Here is a 17875-nt window from a genome sequence, read left to right on the forward strand (position 1 = left end):
AACTTCCATTGCAAGGTCCAAGGTCCAGAAATAACAAACCCGATGCCTTGTCCCGTCAGTGTTCCCCAGACAGTGCTCCAACATGGACGCACAAAACAAAACAAATACACAAGAAGAGAGGGAATAACACTATTTATGGTCATGGATGCATGCGTGTATGTGTGCTTGTGTATTAGTTAGATGATTATGTTTTCTAACTTTGTGTTCTGAACCATTGTTATGAAGTGCCTATTCTTATCCGGTTCTTATCTTCGTTTCCGGTGAGAGTTGGACTTTGCTAGGGCTGCCCTTTATGACCAGTTCTAAGCGCACCTGGGTGGTGGAGGGTGTGAAGTTTGGTGATCAGAGGATCTTATCCCTTCCTTTTTCAGATGATGTCGTCCTCATAGCTTCATCCAACTATGACCTCCAGCACCTCCAAGTCTGATGTCATGGTCCTCAGGTGGAAAGGGGTCTGCAGTGATGCAGGCAGCCTATCATGGTGAAGGGAGAGCTATAAGGTAAAGCTCTCTATTTACCAGTCGATCTACTTTCCAACCCTCACCTATGGTCATGGTCATGACCTTTGGGTAATGACCAAAAGAATAAGATTGCGGATACAAGCTGTTGAAATAAATATCCTTTGCAGGGTCGACGGGCTCTGACTTAGAGATAGGGCATATAGGGAGATAGGGACTTTATACAGATGTGAAGAGTTTTTGAATATTCAATGCACAGTCAAGTATGCATTTCACTTTCTGAAGAAAAAAGTAGAGGCAGAAAAGACCCACTAACATGCAGCTGAAGACAGCTGTTGAAAAGTCCTGCAACAGTTCACACCAACCTACAGCATTATAAAGCTGTAACTTCAGCATGCTTTGGTGACTAGTTCCAAAAATACGAATTGGACAAATTGGAACAAAATTTGTTTATTTTTTGACAAAATCTGTAATATGAAAATATAGTATTCAACAAAAGGGGAAAACAATAACCCACAAAATATGACTATAAATAGAAACATATACAAAATAACTCCCCAGATATGGTGAGCAAATATCCAGTTATTGCACAGATTAACACAGAGGTAGTCATTAACAGCAATAGAAAGATACAGATACACTTATTTGTCAATAAAGATGGATGAATATTCATATTAATAAAAACAAAACAGATATATTAAAACTCAAAATCTAGAAAGGTGATTTTGTTATTGTTTTTCTCTACATTTCTCTAAATAATGAAAGGAAAACTAAATCTTATTTCATTCATCAGTTTAATTAGTCATTAAGCATAAACAATACTCTGTTATACAAAACTATAACAATGACATAAACATGTTTAATGAATTCTGCCAAAATTCATGAACACACCTGACAAGGTGGTTGGTAAAAGACAAGATTGATTTGAGCCTTCGAGAAGTTAATTTTCATTGTCTCACATGTAAGAAGTGTTGTAGCCCCCACTCTGATCATTGCAGTTGTTGTGGGATTATGTCTGAGTGGATGTGTTACTGCCACACTGCAGCAGAAAAGAAAAGATTCTCTGTCAGACATTTGTGCGAATAGGCCAAGAAAGCACAGAGCTACATGACAACACAGTTAATTGCAAGATTAAGCTTCCTAAAATGTTGTTTTCTTCACATTTATTTAAAATGAAAAAAACAAAAAACAAAAAGGCAATAGGACTTTTAAATTATCTTGAAGACAAAGTATTCAATTCTAAATGGCTGGTGGGGAACTGCTGTTTAAATAGGAATATCTATTTGTGTTAACCACCAGAAACTCACATGACTTGTGCCTGAGAGAATACTCACTGAGTTATTTCCTGCAGGAAACAGCTTTTGCTAACTATTGCTGGCAGTCATCTCCAGCCTGGTGGTGCTGTTCCAGCTGCTGTTGACCGTTGCCCGTGGAAGTCTAAGAACCCCATTCTTGGTAAAAACTGCCAAGCCAGTGGCTGACCCCTTATCAAAGACTGAAGCATGGCTGTTGAGTGAGTGGCCATTGATCAATGATGTCTTGGAAGAAGTGTCTGTCTTCGACTTTTTCTTTGAAAACCTAACAACATTAAATAAAAATATCAATTAAAAAGTACATAGAGTAGTTAACATGCATGGCTAGGTAAAGATGCGTATTAAAGTGTATTTTACTCTTGAGCAAAAGAAACATGGTAAAGGCTTGACAGGCAGTGGTGAATGTGTGAAAGTGGGTGGATAGGTGAAAAACTCACTTGCGAATGAGTAATGGCAGAAGAATGATGGCTATGAGCAGCAGTGCGGTGAACACTGAGCCAATGATCACCAGAATGAGCTGCCATGCTAGCAAACAAAAACAGAGAGGATGTCAGTATCAAGTATGTGTCGCTTCTAGGTGGCACTGAAATTTAATTTAAAATTTAAAGTTAGATAAAGTTACACATGTAACTTACATTACACATGTACAGGTACAGAGCAATGAAATTTAGTTTAGCATCTAACTAGAGGTGCAATAAGCAGTAAGTGCATGTAGTATAATTAGTATGATATATAAGTGGTATTGTACAACTTGTTTTTTGTTTTTATAGCATATGAAAAATATTTACAGATGAAAACCTATGTACAGGTGAGACCATATATGCAGGTGAGTAATTTAATTTTAATCAAGTGCTGCATACTCACATTCATTGCAGTTAAAACCAGAATAACCAAATGGACAACTGAAAGATAAAGCAAATGATCTTATTATTGAGATGGATGGATGGATGGATGGATGGATGGATGGATGGATGGATGGATGGATGGATGGATGGATGGATGGATGGATGGATGCACTTACTTGATACACTCAGAATCCCCTGCTTTTTGTCCAGAGGGACAAACTGTGAAAATACAAAATGTTTCAAATACATATTATTGTTTGGTCAAAGAAACACTCTACAGACATTTCAACTCTACAGTCTGAAACTAAATCCTCTCACCATGACACCTTCGAAGACTGTCAGTTGGGATGTGGCCCTCCTTACAGGTACAGGTAAAATTTCCATCGTTTGATGAGCATGTTGTGGTCAATTCCTCACATGGGTCCCTGTCACACAGCTTCTCATCTATAATTTTAGGGGGGATAGATAGTAAGCAAAACACTCACTTTTTTACCGTTTAAGTATTTAATGATTGGACTAAATCTAGATTATTAACTCACCAACAACAGCTGCTCCTTTCAGTGTACATGTGTTGCATGAGGTGGCTATGGCTGTGCCCAACTCATATAAGATGTGTCTTGTTGTGATGTTGGATACTGCTGAGAAGATGATCTCTATAGATGTATTGGTCCCTTGCGCCTCCCTTAATTGACTGTTGACAGCTGACCTGAAGAGACAGAAATCACTCTTAATGACAGCAATTATTAAGTGCAGGAGGATCAGAGTGAACTGTTTCAGGCAGTGTGCTCCTTCCACAGAAGAGATAGCTAAAATAATTAAAATCTTAACAATAGATAGTTAATTCTATACTCCAAACTTACCACAGTTTCAGCACTATAGATCGAACGTAGGTAGGATCAGAACTGAAAATCTCATCCAGCTGTGTTTTGGAAGAAAGAAATGTAATTTTGTTTAACACAACACAGCCATATGGTTTAATACCAAAGTGTCAGTATAACCAAAAGATAGAGAAAATTTATTTTTCACCTCTTGGGTAATACGGTCTGCAGTCTCTTTGAACATTGGTGATGCCTTGTCTGACATATTGTTTTCATATGGTATGTTAGGCAGGTTTAAGTGTGCAGGGAAAACTTTGGCTGAAACAAGAAAAAAAAACAGTGAATTACATTTTCAGTTTTTTTCTGGAAGAGAGTTGTATCATGTGTAGTATACATTTCTGTGACTACATCATATAGCTTTACATACTTTTACTGACATCAATTCACAGAGTGGTGTTAAAATATTTCTTGGTTATATAATTTCCTCATGCAACATCTTCCTCGTAGTGGTAGTACCAAACGAATTCTTACCCTTCACACAACTGCCGGTTATGTAGTTGTACATGTCACCAGCCAGACACAAACATACAAAGCCCTGAGTGGCTCGAGCCTCACACGTGCTTCCTTTGCCACAAGGGTTTGAAGCACAGGAACCTGGAAAAGAAAAGAAGCATCATGAGAAAACTGGTGTTGTTGTTGAAGAAGCTGTGACCTGGATGATGATGTTGGGAGAGTACCTGGAGCTGCTGTAGTAGTAGTACCTGGAGCTGCTGTTGTCTCTGCTGTGTTTGGAGTCACTGCTGTGGTTGGAGTTGTCTCTGCTGTGGTTGGAGTTGTTTCTGCTGTGTTTGGAGTCTCTGCTGTGGTTGGAGTTGTCTCTGCTGTGTTTGGAGTCACTGCTGTGGTTGGAGTTGTCTCTGCTGTGTTTGGAGTCACTGCTGTGATTGGAGTTGTCTCTGCTGTGTTTGGAGTCACTGCTGTGATTGGAGTTGTCTCTGCTGTGTTTGGAGTCACTGCTGTGGTTGGAGTTGTCTCTGCTGTGGTTGGAGTTGTCTCTGCTGTGTTTGGAGTCACTGCTGTGGTTGGAGTTGTCTCTGCTGTGTTTGGAGTCACTGCTGTGATTGTAGTTGTCTCTGCTGTGGTTGGAGTCACTGCTGTGGGTGGAGTTGTCTCTGCTGTGGTTGGAGTTGTCTCTGCTGTGTTTGGAGTCACTGCTGTGGTTGGAGTTGTCTCTGCTGTGTTTGGAGTCACTGCTGTGGTTGGAGTTGTCTCTGCTGTGTTTGGAGTCACTGCTGTGATTGGAGTTGTCTCTGCTGTGTTTGGAGTCACTGCTGTGATTGGAGTTGTCTCTGCTGTGTTTGGAGTCACTGCTGTGGTTGGAGTTGTCTCTGCTGTGGTTGGAGTTGTCTCTGCTGTGTTTGGAGTCACTGCTGTGGTTGGAGTTGTCTCTGCTGTGTTTGGAGTCACTGCTGTGATTGGAGTTGTCTCTGCTGTGTTTGGAGTCACTGCTGTGGTTGGAGTTGTCTCTGCTGTGGTTGGAGTTGTCTCTGCTGTGTTTGGAGTCACTGCTGTGGTTGGAGTTGTCTCTGCTGTGTTTGGAGTCACTGCTGTGGTTGGAGTTGTCTCTGCTGTGTTTAGAGTCACTGTTGTGGTTGAAGTTGTCTCTGCTGTGTTTAGAGTCACTGCTGTGGTTGAAGTTGTCTCTGCTGTGTTTGGAGTCACTGTTGTGGTTGGAGTTGTCTCTGTTGTGGGTGGAGTTGTCACTGTTGTGGTTGGAGTTGTCTCTGTTGTGGGTGGAGTTGTCACTGTTGTGGTTGGAGTTGTCTCTGTTGTGGGTGAAGTGGTAACTGTTGTGGTTGGAGTTGTCTCTGTTGTGGGTGGAGTTGTCACTGTTGTGGTTGGAGTTGTCTCTGTTGTGGGTGAAGTGGTAACTGTTGTGGTTGGAGTTGTCTCTGTTGTGGGTGGAGTTGTCACAGTTGTGGTTGGAGTTGTCTCTGTTGTGGGTGGAGTTGTTACTGCTGTGGTTGGAGTTGTCTCTGTTGTGGGTGGAGTTGTTACTGTTGTGGTTGGAGTTGTCTCTGTTGTGGGTGGAGTTGTCACTGTTGTGGTTGGAGTTGTCTCTGTTGTGGGTGAAGTGATAACTGTTGTGGGTGGAGTTGTCTCTGTTGTGGGTGGAGTTGTCACTGTTGTGGTTGGAGTTGTCTCTGTTGTGGGTGGAGTTGTCACTGTTGTGGTTGGAGTTGTCTCTGTTGTGGGTGAAGTGATAACTGTTGTGGGTGGAGTTGTCTCTGTTGTGGGTGGAGTTGTCACTGTTGTGGGTGGAGTGGTCACTGTTGTGGTTGAAGTTGTCTCTGTTGTGGTTGAAGTGGTAACTGTTGTGGGTGTAGTTGTCTCTGTTGTGGGTGGAGTTGTCACTGTTGTGGTTGGAGTGGTCACTGTTTCGGTTGGAGTGGTCACTGTTGTGGGTGTAGTTGTCTCTGTTGTGGGTGGAGTTGTCACTGTTTCGGTTGGAGTGGTCACTGTTGTGGGTGGAGTTGTCTCTGTTGTGGGTGGAGTTGTCACTGTTGTGGTTGGAGTGGTCACTGTTTCGGTTGGAGTGGTCACTGTTGTGGGTGGAGTTGTTTCTGTTGTGGGTGGAGTTGTCACTGTTGTGGGTGGAGTGGTCACTGTTTCGGTTGGAGTGGTCACTGTTGTGGTTGAAGTGGTCTCTGTTGTGGATGGAGTTGTCACTGTTGTGGGTGGAGTGTTCTCTGTTGTGGCTAGAGTCACGGTTGATTGTGCTGTAATTGTTTGTGCAGAAAAGATAAAACTTCATTAATACAGAAGGAAATTGTTTTGCCAAACACAAAATACCACATGTGTAAAAGGGAAAGAAACATTTGTTTATTCAAATCAAGAAAAGAAAAAAAACAGCACTAGAGTTTGGTTGTTTTTATTGATGTGGCTGAGGGTGCGCTGTCAAAGCACAAGTTATAAGTTGTATTAATTAGTTTTAGTGAAAAAGTTAAACTATCTCAGATGAAAAGCAACTGCCCTTTGAAAAGAAATTATTTAAATGTTTCCGAGTATTTGCCTAGATGATGGATTATGGATAAACAAATACAAATTAGCCTCAGTCGTTTTGATCAAGATCTTTTCAAATGTAACAAACAAGGGTTATAACAACGGTATACCGCTGACACATGAGACAGTCGTGTGTAGGTCCTGTCCATTCATAAAAACTCCCAATAAGCCTCACCCACATGTACTGAACCCTCAGTAAGTTTCCATAAATCCAGACATCCATGCACACAAAAGATGGTCAACCTTTGGCCAATGAAGATGAATTTAAAGTGAGTCTGAGTCTGGGCGTTTTTTAAGCCATATAAGGGATGAAATCTTACTATAGGAAGACATTGGAGAAAATAAAGAAACTTAGGGAGAACATTGATCTAAATGGTATTGAAGCGAGACATACAGCCAAATACCTAAATATTTTATTTTTTAAGGGCTAACTTTGGAGGGAGCCAACCACATGAGACAACAACATGGCCTAATTATGAGTTATCCACGGAAGAAATAAGCACAAGTTCGCTTTTCTGAACGATAACTTTATAGCTAGATATTCTTACGAAATTTGCAATTAAGTCAATAATTCAGGAACGTTAAGTTTTCTGCTTGAACTGCTTCTCATTGAATGACCTAGTTTTGTCTTTTCGACTGGAGGATAAACCACTACTGATTGAATGATCTAGTTTCAAACCTTTTATCAACAACTTTTGTGGTAAAGTGGTAAAGGTTTAAACTAGGCTCATCATGCAATGAATGAATTAAACGTGAATTAGCCATGTCTGTGGAATTCCCTATGTTATGTTACATGTGTTAGCTGAGCTAGCTGACCCGTGGAGTGCCCACCTTCAAATCAGTCAATGAGAAGCGCTCTGGGGCCCTGAACTTCATGCCCCACTACCAAAACTGAAGTGTGCACTGTACACACAGCAGTTCATCAGTCGACAACACTGCAAGCCAGGGTAGCTTCAGGCACAATGAACTATTCACACAAAACCACAGCACAGGATAGAGCGGAATTTGAAGTCTTGAGCCAGTTTCAGTAAATGGAAGGACAAAACTACACCAAAAGAAAGACAGATGCAGAGAGCTGAGTGGTGAAGCTTCAGTGCTGAACAACCTTGGAGGATGTGGATAAAATCTCACTGATTGACCTGATTGAAGAGATATGTTTAAGTGGCTTCATATAACATTTGGCATTTGGTCACCCCATTAAATTAGAAGAAGTCATTAAATCTGAAGCAAATTATATATTTAGGTCAAATTGATCCCAAAGATAATATGTGGGTTAATCATATTACACCCAATGCAAAATAGAATAATCTGAAATTCAGTTAAAGGTGCTGAAATCAAAAGATAAGGATATTTGTCTGAGTTGTAAAGTTTACACGATGAGGGGGTTTTTGCTAGCCTGCTCCTCTTATCATCAACATTAAAGACTTGCAAATGTGGTAAATGTGTAGGATTCAATGAAATCAGGATACTTACCAATAATTGCAACAACTATCCAAAGAACAAAGCAGAATTTGAAGTTTTGAGCCATCTTCAGTAAATGCACAAACCTGAAGCACAAACCTTCAGTAAAAGAAAGACAGACACTGAGAGCTATGAGTGGACAAAGCTTCAGTGCTGAACAACCTTGAAGAATGAGAGTCCAGGTGTATCGGACTGGTAGTTTTGATTGTTTGCCCCACCCAAAAAAAGACACACATCAGTCTTCCACTACATGTTTTCCATTGGCTATTTTATCTCCCGACCCAGAGGACACAGCACTAAACATAATGGTGTTCTTTTATATTTAGTGTTATGGCTCCCTATAAACCATGTGGGTGATCGCGCACCAATCAGTCACAACATTAAAACCACTGACAGGAGATAACATTAACCATCTTGAGACAATTCAGTGTCCTGCTGGGAATCATTATGACCTGGCATTCATTCATGTGGATGTTACTTAGACAAGTAGTACCCATCTAGTCCAGGCCAGACCCCCTCACCCCATAGCAATGACACTCCCTGATGGCAGCAACCATCCCCAGCAGGACGCAGCCTGACACATACACAAAAACTGTTTAGGAACTACTCAAAAACCATGAAGAACAGCACAGGGTGTTGACCCCAAACTGATGCAATATCTCTGGGATGGTCCACAGAGACAACACGAAAACTAGGGGTGGAACAACACATCAAAAGATGTCAGGCAGAATGTAAAAGTATAAAAATAAAGTGAAAGAGCTGAAAATTAAGTTGAGTACACTTGTAAACTGGATAATTGGGAATGTGAGTGTTTCAGTTTTACTGCTTTTTAACATGTGATTGCCATCCATAAAGTTATATCATCAGGCTAACCTTAATCAAAGTTGTATAACCAACTTAATGATCAACTGAACTCTTACCCAACTTCACCATTGTCTTGCTTGTGGAAATAAAATAGAATGCTGACCTTAAGATAAACCAAAAGACGCTTAAAAGGGGTCAACTGGACATGTACAGATTCTCATCGGGTCGTTTGTAACCTCTTGGATGAGTCATCTCTGAGCTCTTGGGGTGATTTTGGTTGGCCGGCCACTCCTTGGCCGGTTTTCACCATTTGTGGTTAACTGCTCTCACTTTCATTCACTGGAGTCCCAAAGCTTTAGAAATGGCTTCATAAAATTTTCCAAACTGGTAGATCTTATTAGTTTCTTTCTCATTTGCTCTGAATTTCTTTGGATCTCGGTATGATGTCTAGCTTTTGAGGATCTTTTGGTCTTCTTCCCTTCTTCTCCTTCTTTTTCTCTTGAGTTTTATCACAGTTTACTGCCCATTCGGGGAGCATTCAGATGAGAGACTAGGCAGGTGCAGTCTTGCAGTTGCAGTATAAATAAAACAAAAACAAAACATTGATCCTTTCCAGTAGTCTGTAGAAACTGAAAGAAATGCATTTGCCATCTGCATGTTTGCTAATTTTATGTAGTGCATTTAATCGCGTCCAGGGTTCCTTCCAAGCATCATCCCCTCCCCAACTTGTCTTTGTATTGCACATAAGTGTCTGCCTGTGTCTTTGAACACAATATTCTTGCCACTGTTCTCATATATGTATCTTATGAGTGCTTTCCCTTCAGTTCCCTTAACTGGACTTGAAGAGCTGGAGATCTTAGCAACTGCTTAGCTAAAATGTCCACATCCTCCTTCCCTTCGATTCCAACATGGGTAGGAATCCAAACACAGCTCACTTCCAGTGCTCTTTTCTGAATTTTACTTATTATGTCATATATTTTGAATATCAACTCTTGTTTGCATGACTTCATTGTCTAAATGCCAGTTAGGGCTGCCAAGCTATCCGATGCAATCAGTGATTTATCTTTTCCACACTCCTCTAGCCATTGCAGAGCCATTATTATTGCTATTAACTCCACTGACTGCACCAACAAATGATCAGAAAATCTTTTTTTTTTTTTGATCCTGACCTTATTAATGGTAATATACACAGCTGCACCAGTGCGTCCAGTTTCCGTGTCTTTTGAGTCATCTGTAACTGCGAACATTCTGGTTGGATATTCTCCTCTCCTCTATATATCTGCTCTATATATCTTAGCATCACTTACTTTTTCCAACTTATAATTTACCCCCTCTTTAACCATGCCATGATACAAATTACATCTGGTTTTCTGGATAATTCTAACACAAATTTCTTGAGCTCTAGTCTATTAGCGATAAGACTCCTGTCATTCCCTTGTAGGATAGTTAGGACCATGCGGAGCCACCATCACATGCTTGAGAGTTAGAAGTTTCTCCTGCTAACACTTCCTTAATGGTTTCCCAACTCAACCCTTTAGTGTTAAGATATTTCTCTGCTGACCTTAATGACGATTTACATTTTTTCCATTTTGCTGTTTGTTTGAGCCGAACAATAGATTGCTTCCACCATTAACAAGACAAAGTCAATGTTACTCACTATTAGAGAATCTTATTTTATTTGTGTGCATCCTCCGTGTGATCTTTCCGTTCTCAATGTTTTGGAACCTTGCTGAGTTGTTCACACTCTTTTCACCACTTCTGTGTATGATACTCCCTGGGAAACTCAGATTTTCACTCAGTTTAGTTACGTTTTAACTAAGGTGCAATTACTTTTTTCACACAGGACCATTTGGATGTTTTTTTCCCCTTGCAACGACAACAATAATAATGGACATCATTTAAAAACAACATTGTGTGTTTTCTTGTGTTATCTTTGTGTGTGGCAAATAATAAGAAATCAAGAAGTGGCGCAGGATATGCAGCTGAAATATTTATTGCATATTTACTTCCATTCAAGTGAGGAACACTCTCTTTGAGGCAGGCATTTCAGCATCAAAGTCTTCTATAAAGGGAAGATATCACAAGAGCAGATACAGATTGGTTCACCAGAAGAAGGAGCTTTTTATACATAGAAAACAAAGGAAGTGAGCAGGGAGTTTTTATCAGGTAGGAGAGAGTTGTTGAGGTGAGGACCCAGATGAAGGACTGATTGAAGAGGCAGGGAGTTCCAACAAATACAAAAAAGGTATTTAATGAAATCAAACAAAAGCCACTGCAAGCAAGGCAGGCAGGAAAATCTAAAATCCAAAAGAATCATGACTTGACATGACTTGGCATGACAACATGGTAACAAGGAACATGGAGACAAGGGGATAACATCAACGACGTGACAACTGATCAATCAAGGGACAAGGAAGCATAAGACAGGAAATCCAGAACTTAACAAAATAAAACAGAAAACACAAGACATGACACAGACAGAAATGACGAACCATAAGGAGACACAAAATGTGATCACAAAATAAAAGACAGACATAAACCATGGCAGTTTCTGAATATTCTTAACCCAGTCAAGCATGTATTTTACTTTCAGCTGAAGACAGCTGTAGCAAATGCCTGCAACAGTTCATTCCCAACCTACAGCATATGCATTATATAGCTATAACTTCAGCATGCTTTGGGGACCAGCTCCAAAAATACAAATTATGCCAGTGGACCGAAATCAAAGAGTTCATTTATTTATTTTTAAACAGAATCTGCTGTTATATGAAAATAAAGTATTTCATAAAAAGAGAAAACAACAACCCAGAAATTATGAAAGACTTAATAAATAGAAATAAATAGAAAATTATGCTCTGTGGACTCTTTGTAAAAGGGTCACATTGATCCATTTCTAACTCTCTAGCTATGGTGAGTAACTGACCACTGATTGCACAGATTAATTCATAAGTAGTCATTGACAACAATAGAAATGGATACAGATAAATGTATCTGTTCATATAGATGGATGAATATTCATATTTATAAAAAGAAAAATTATGTATTCCCCATGAGGAAGTCAAATATATTTAAAACACAAAAAATAGCAAGATGATTTGACTATTGCTTTTGTCTATGTAGAAGATCTTTTAGTGTGCACCTGCAACCATTTTTATGAAGTAAATCCTCTGTGTGGGAAAATTAAATCTGTTTTTCACTCATCACTTTAATGCGTCATTAAACATATACAACACCATATAAATGCTGTAAATACAGTATCTTTGATGTGCCAACCTGACAAACCCCAATTGACAGATTAAAACATTGTAAAATTTATCTGAAGAACAACTTTTTATGCAAAAAAACAAGCAAACAAACAAAAAAACAGTGACTGGTAAATTAATAAATAAAAGTTTTTAGTGCAAATAAACAACTGTTGACTCCAAAATTAGTGGACAGTACCAGGATGGGGCAAGGTGGAAAACGCAAATTTCATTGAAGGTTTTCAGCAAAAGACAAGATCGCTTTGAGTCTTTGAGAAGTTAATTTCCATTGTCTCGCATGTAGTAAGGGTTGTTGTGGCCCCCGTTCTGATCATTGGGGTTGTTCTGGGATCAAGCCTGAGTTGATGTGTTACTGCCAGCATGGTTGTCGTTCAGCTGCTACAATAGAAAACAAAAGTTTTTCCATCAGAGGCATCTGTGTGTATAGGCCAAGGAAGAACACAGCTAGATGACAACACAGTTAATTGCAAGCCTGAGCTTCCTTAAAGCTCCTTTAAGTGAATTTCTGCAGAACTCCATTATTCAATGCAATGCTATGCAGATGATATGCAAATGTATCTAGAACTGTCCCTCAGTTGAATCAAGACAAAACAGAGAAAATTGTTTTTGACACTAAAGACATAAGGACTGCTGTTAATAAATACCTTGAATCGCTGTCGTTGAAAAAAAAAGACCAAGTCCGAAACCTTAAATCGATCACCCAAACACCTTTATAACAATTACAATCTACAATGGCTCCCAGATATCTTTAGAAAAGATTCAAAGTTCTGCTATTGGTCGACAAATCACTGAATGGTTTAAGTCAGAATACATCACTGACACGATGACTGAAAACAAGCCCAGCCAAGCTTTGAGATCCATGGGCTCAGGTCAGATAGTGGAGCAGAGTTCAGTAAACTGGGTGAAGCAGTATTAGCTGTGATGCTGCACAAATATGGAAAAAACTACCAATAAAAGTGAAATCATTTGTTCGTTTTTAACTGTATTCACCTTTTTAATGTAATACACATTGAGTTGTTTGAAATGTGTGTGTTGTATAAATAAAGCAGCCTTGGCTTTCCTTGCCTTAACCATCAGAAACTCACATGACTAGTTTCTGTTAATACTTGTAGATTGATATCTGATTACACTCACCAGCCACTTTATTAGGTACACCTTGCTAGTGAAAGGTTGGACCCCATTTTGCCTAGAACTGCCTTAATTCTTCGTGGCATACTTTTAACAAGATGTAAATGGATGGAAATTTTACGCAGAGATTTTGGTCCATATTGACATGACAGCGTCACACAGTTACTGCAGATTTGTCGGCTGCACATCTATGATGAGAATCTCCCATTCCACCACATCCCAAAGATTACTTTAGATTCTATTATGCTCTATTAGATTGAGATCTGGTGGCTGTGGGGGCCATTGGAGTACAGTGAACTCATTGTCATGTTCAAGAAACCAGTTTGAGAAGATATCAGCATTGTGACATGGTGCATTATCCTGCTGGAAGTAGCCATCAGTAGATGGGTACGGTGTGGTCATAAACGGATGGACATGGTCAGCAACAATACTCAGGTAGGCTTTAAGCCATTCTCAATTTGTACTAAGGGGCCCAAAGTGTGCCAAGAAAATATCCCCCAGACCATTACACCACTACCAGCCTGAACTGTTGATACAAGTCAGGATGGATCCATGCTTTTATGTTGTTTATGCCAAATTCTGACCCTGCCATTTCAGTGTCTCAGCTGAAATCGATACTCATCAGACCAGGCAATGTTTTTCCCAGTCTTCCATTGTCCAGTTTTAGCCTGTGTGAACTGTAGTCTCAGTTTGCTGTTCTTAGCAGACAGGAGTAGCATGCAGTGTGGTCTCCTGCTGCAGTAGCCCATTCTCTTCAAGGTTGGACATGTGTGCATTCAGAGATGGTATTCTGCATTCCTTGTATCAGATGTTATTTGAGTTACTGTTGCCTTTCTATCATCTCCAACCACTGTGCCAATTCTCCTCTGATTCTCCTCTTTCTCTTTTAGAGATCTAGAGATCGTTGTGTGTGAAAAGCCCAGTAGATCAGTATTTTCTGTCAAAGTCTCTTAAATCCCCTTTCTTCCCCATTCTGATTTTGAACTTCAGCAAGTGGTCTTGATCACCTCTACCAATGCCTAAATGCATTGAATTACAGCCATGTGATTGGCTGATTAATTTGTTTTAACAAGTGATTGAAAGGGTGTACCTACTAAAGTGGCTGGTGAGTGTAAATCTCAGTCCATTTTCCCATGTACAGAGAAGGATTCTCTAACTTGACTTAGATGTCCGTTTACTCCTCTTTCAAACCTTCAGTCTTCTCTGGCTAAAAAGCGGACGTTGTTGTCTTCAAAGGAGCCTCCTTTGTCCTTCAGTCGTGGGTGGATTAGACTAAATCATTTCCTGACAAACTGGCAGACTCTAGTCATGTGAGTTTCTGATAGGTAACTTTAGTGTGATTTGAATATACCATGACCTGAATGACTGACACATTTTCATTACACACAGACAGAGAGAATACCTGCCTAGTTCCTCCCTGCAGGGACAAGGTTTTGCCAACTGTTGCTTTCACTCATCTCCAAGCTGGTGTTGCTGTTCCAGCTGTTGTTGACCTTTGCTCGTGGAAGTCTAAATACCCCATCCTGGGTATAAGGTGCCAAGCCAGTTAGTGACCACTTATTCGAGACTGAAGCTTGACTGTTGACTGAGTGGCCGTAGGGCTTTCCGAGGAATCCAGTAGTGTTTGTATTCGACATTTTCTTTGACAACCTAACAACAGTGAAGAAAAATACAGTAGTTAATATGCATTGCTAGGTAAAGGTGTGTATTAGTGTGTCACATGAGCAAAAGAGGAACATGGCAAAGGCTTCACAGAGGCAGTGGTGAATGTGTGAAAGTGGTTGGATGAGTGAAAAACTCACTTGCAAGTGACTGACATTAGAAGAAAGAGGGCTATGAGCAGAATTGCAGCGAGCACAGAGCTGACGATCACCACGGCGAGCTGCCAAGCTAACAAACAACAACGGTGTCAATATCAAAGTATTAGTTTGGAGGACACAATTAATGATGCCCTTTACAATTGGCATTAACATTATATATACCAAGCTGGGTTGTACTACCTGGAGTCGTTGTAGTACCAGGAGCTGCTGTTGAACCAGGATCTGATGTAGTAGCTGGAGCTCCTGAAGTACCTAGAGGAACTGTCGTCTCAAGAACCACTGTAGAACCACCAGTGACTGTAGTTTCTGGAGACGCTGTAGTAACAGGAGCCACTGTACTTCCTGGGGCCACTGTAGTACCAGAGTCTGCTGTAGTACCTGGAGATGCTGTAGTACCAGAAGCTGCTGTAGTACCTGGACCTGTTGTTGGAGTTGCTGTAGTACTAGAAGCTGCTGTAGAACCAGGAGCTGCTGTTGTACCAGGAGTCACTATAGTTTCTGGTGCCGCTGTGGTATCAGGAGCCACTGTACTTCCTGGGGCCGCTGTGGTATCAGGAGCCACTGTACTTCCTGGGGCAACTGTAGTACCAGAGTCTGCTGTAGTACCTGGAGATGCTGTAGTACCAGGAGCTGCTGTAGTACCTGGAACTGTTGTTGGAGTCGCTGTAGTACTAGAAGCTGCTGTAGAACCAGGAGCTGCTGTCGTAACTGGAGCTGCTGAAGTAACTTGAACTGATGTTGGAGTCGCTGTAGTACCTGGAGCTGTTGTTGGAGCTAATGTAGTACCAGGAGCCACTGTAGTTTCTGGAGCCGCTGTAGTACCAGGAGCCACTGTACTTCCTGGGGCCACTGTAGTACCAGAGTCTGCTGTAGTACCAGGAGCTGTTGTAGTACCTGGAACTATTGTTGGAGTCGCTGTAGTATCTGCAGCTGTTGTTGGAGTTAATGTAGTTGCAGGCGCCACTGTAATTTCTGGAGCTGCTGTAGTGCCAAGAGCCACTGTACTTCCTGGGGCCACTGTAGTACCAGACTCCGCTGTAGTACCTGGAGATGCTGTCGTACCAGGAGCTGCTGTATTACCTGGAACTATTGTTGGAATCGCTGTAGTATCTGCAGCTGTTGTTGGAGGTGATGTAGTTCCAGGAACCACTGTAATTTCTGGGGCCACTGTGGTACCAGGAGCTGCTGTTGTAATAGGATCTGTTGTAGTACCTGGAGATGTTGTAGTACCCGCAGCTGCTGAAGTACCTGGACCTGTTGTTGGAGTCGCTGTAGTACCTGGAGCTGTTGTTGGAGTTAATGTAGTACCAGGGACAACTGTACTTTCTGGGGCCACTGTGGTACCAGAGTCTGCTGTATACCTGAATCTGTATACAGGCTGCTGTGTACCTGACTGTTTGGATCGCTATAGTACCTGAGTTGTTGGAGTATTATGCAGTGCCACTGTAATTTCTGACTGCTGTAGTGCCAGGAGCCATGTACTCTGGCCACTGTAGTACAGTCTGCTGTAACCAGACTGTTGTAGTACCTGGAACGATTGTTGGAGTCGCTGTAGTATCTGCAGCTGCTGTTGGAGTTAATGTAGTTGCAGACGCCACTGTAATGTCTGGAGCTGCTGTAGTGCCAAGAGCCACTGTACTTCCAGGGGCCACTGCAGTACCAGACTCTGCTGTAGTACCTGGAGATGCTGTCGTACCAGAAGCTGCTGTATTACCTGGAACTATTGTAGGAATCGCTGTAGTATCTGCAGCTGTTGTTGGAGGTGATGTAGTTCCAGGAACCACTGTAATTTCTGGGGCCACTGAGGTACCAGGAGCTGCTGTTGTAATAGGATCTGTTGTAGTACCTGGTGATGTTGTAGTACCCGCAGCTGCTGAAGCATCTGGAGTTGCTGTTGGAGTCGCTGTAGTACCTGGAGCTGTTGTTGGAGATATCGTAGCGTCAGGAACCACTGTACTTTCTGAGGCTACTGTGGTACCAGAGTCTGCTGTAGTACCTGGAGATGCTGTAGTACCAGGAGCTGCTGTAGTACCTGGACCTGTTGTTGGAGTCGCTGTAGTACCTGGAGCTGTTATTGGAGTTAATGTAGTACCAGAAGCATCTGTGGTTTCTTGAGCAGCTGTAGTACCAGGAGCCACTGTACTTCCTGGGGCCACTGTAGTACCAGCAGCTACTGTTGTACCAGGATCTGCTGTAGTACCTTGAGCGGCTGTAGGACCTGGAGTTGCAATTGGAGCCGCTGTAGTACCAGGAGCCACTGTACTTTCTGGAGCCACTGTAGTACCAGAATCTGCTGTAGAACTTGGAGATGCTGTCATACCAGGAGCTGCTGTAGTACCTGGAGCTGCTGTTGGATGCTGTAGTACCTGGAGCTGTGAAGTAATGGAACTGCTGTTGTTGCTCCTGTAGTACAGAAGATGAGTAGTACCTGACCTGTTGTTGGTGCGACGTTGTATCAGGTGTACTGTAGTTTCTGGAGCTGCTGTATACCAGGAGCCACTGTACTTTCTGGAGCAACTGTAGTACCAGAATCTGCTGTAGTACCAGGAGCCTGCTAGTATCTGGAATGCCGTAGTACCAGGAGCTGCTGTTGGAGTCACTGTAGTATCTGCAGTATGTTGTTGGAGCTAGTGTAGTACCATGAGCCACTGTAGTTTCAGGAGCCGCTGTGGTACCAGGAAACATGTGCTTCTGGGCAACTGTAGTACCAGAGTCTCTGTAGTTCCGGAGATGCCGTAGTACCAGGAGCTGCTGTTGGAGTCGCTGTAGTACCTGCAGCTGTTATGGAGCTAATGTAGACCAGGAGCCACTGTAGTTTCTATGCTGCTGTAGTACCAGGAACCACTGTACTTTCTGGGGCCACTGTGTACCAGGGGCTACTGTTGTAACAGGATCTGTGTGT

The 17875-nt window shown here is 41.7% G+C and overlaps 2 protein-coding genes across 2 annotated transcripts; both read right to left on the bottom strand.

Annotated features, from left to right (window-relative positions):
- Positions 1-892: 892 nt before the first annotated feature.
- Positions 893-4245, bottom strand: LOC125022365 (mucin-13-like). Its single transcript, XM_047608990.1, has 11 exons — positions 4172-4245; positions 3966-4088; positions 3643-3752; positions 3477-3535; positions 3156-3322; positions 2935-3060; positions 2793-2835; positions 2636-2673; positions 2209-2296; positions 1793-2036; positions 893-1497 (listed from the first exon to the last, which is right to left on the bottom strand). The coding sequence occupies exons 2-10, from the start codon at positions 3997-3999 to the stop codon at positions 1823-1825; spliced, it is 879 nt and encodes a 292-aa protein (XP_047464946.1). The 5' UTR covers positions 4000-4088; positions 4172-4245; the 3' UTR covers positions 893-1497; positions 1793-1822.
- A 6487-nt stretch (positions 4246-10732) lies between these two features.
- LOC125022797 (mucin-1-like) lies at positions 10733-17320 on the bottom strand. The gene is made up of 6 exons (XM_047609722.1): positions 16970-17320; positions 16473-16891; positions 15154-16378; positions 14956-15043; positions 14556-14803; positions 10733-12403 (listed from the first exon to the last, which is right to left on the bottom strand). Exons 1-5 carry the CDS (start codon positions 17289-17291, stop codon positions 14560-14562), a joined length of 2298 nt encoding a protein of 765 aa, XP_047465678.1. The 5' UTR covers positions 17292-17320; the 3' UTR covers positions 10733-12403; positions 14556-14559.
- Between the last annotated feature and the right edge of the window lie 555 nt (positions 17321-17875).

Source organism: Mugil cephalus, chromosome 16, assembly GCF_022458985.1.
Source record: "Mugil cephalus isolate CIBA_MC_2020 chromosome 16, CIBA_Mcephalus_1.1, whole genome shotgun sequence".
NCBI lineage: Eukaryota > Metazoa > Chordata > Actinopteri > Mugiliformes > Mugilidae > Mugil > Mugil cephalus.

Excerpts from the sequence above, each read along its gene's own strand:
- LOC125022797 (XM_047609722.1), bottom strand. The coding sequence starts at position 17,291 with ATGACAGCATCTCCAAGTTCTACAGCAGATTCTGGTACTACAGTGGCT. Across the intron at positions 16,892-16,969 it reads TGGTACTACAGCATCTCCAG|CTCCAGGTACTACAGCGACT; the intron begins GTACTACAGCAG and ends CTCCAACAACAG. Across the intron at positions 15,044-15,153 it reads TGGTACTACAACGACTCCAG|CTTGGCAGCTCGCCGTGGTG; the intron begins GTAGTACAACCC and ends GTTGTTTGTTAG.
- LOC125022365 (XM_047608990.1), bottom strand. The coding sequence starts at position 3,999 with ATGTACAACTACATAACCGGCAGTTGTGTGAAGG. Across the intron at positions 2,297-2,635 it reads TGGTTTTAACTGCAATGAAT|CATGGCAGCTCATTCTGGTG; the intron begins GTGAGTATGCAG and ends TTTGTTTGCTAG. Across the intron at positions 2,037-2,208 it reads CTGCCATTACTCATTCGCAA|GTTTTCAAAGAAAAAGTCGA; the intron begins GTGAGTTTTTCA and ends TAATGTTGTTAG.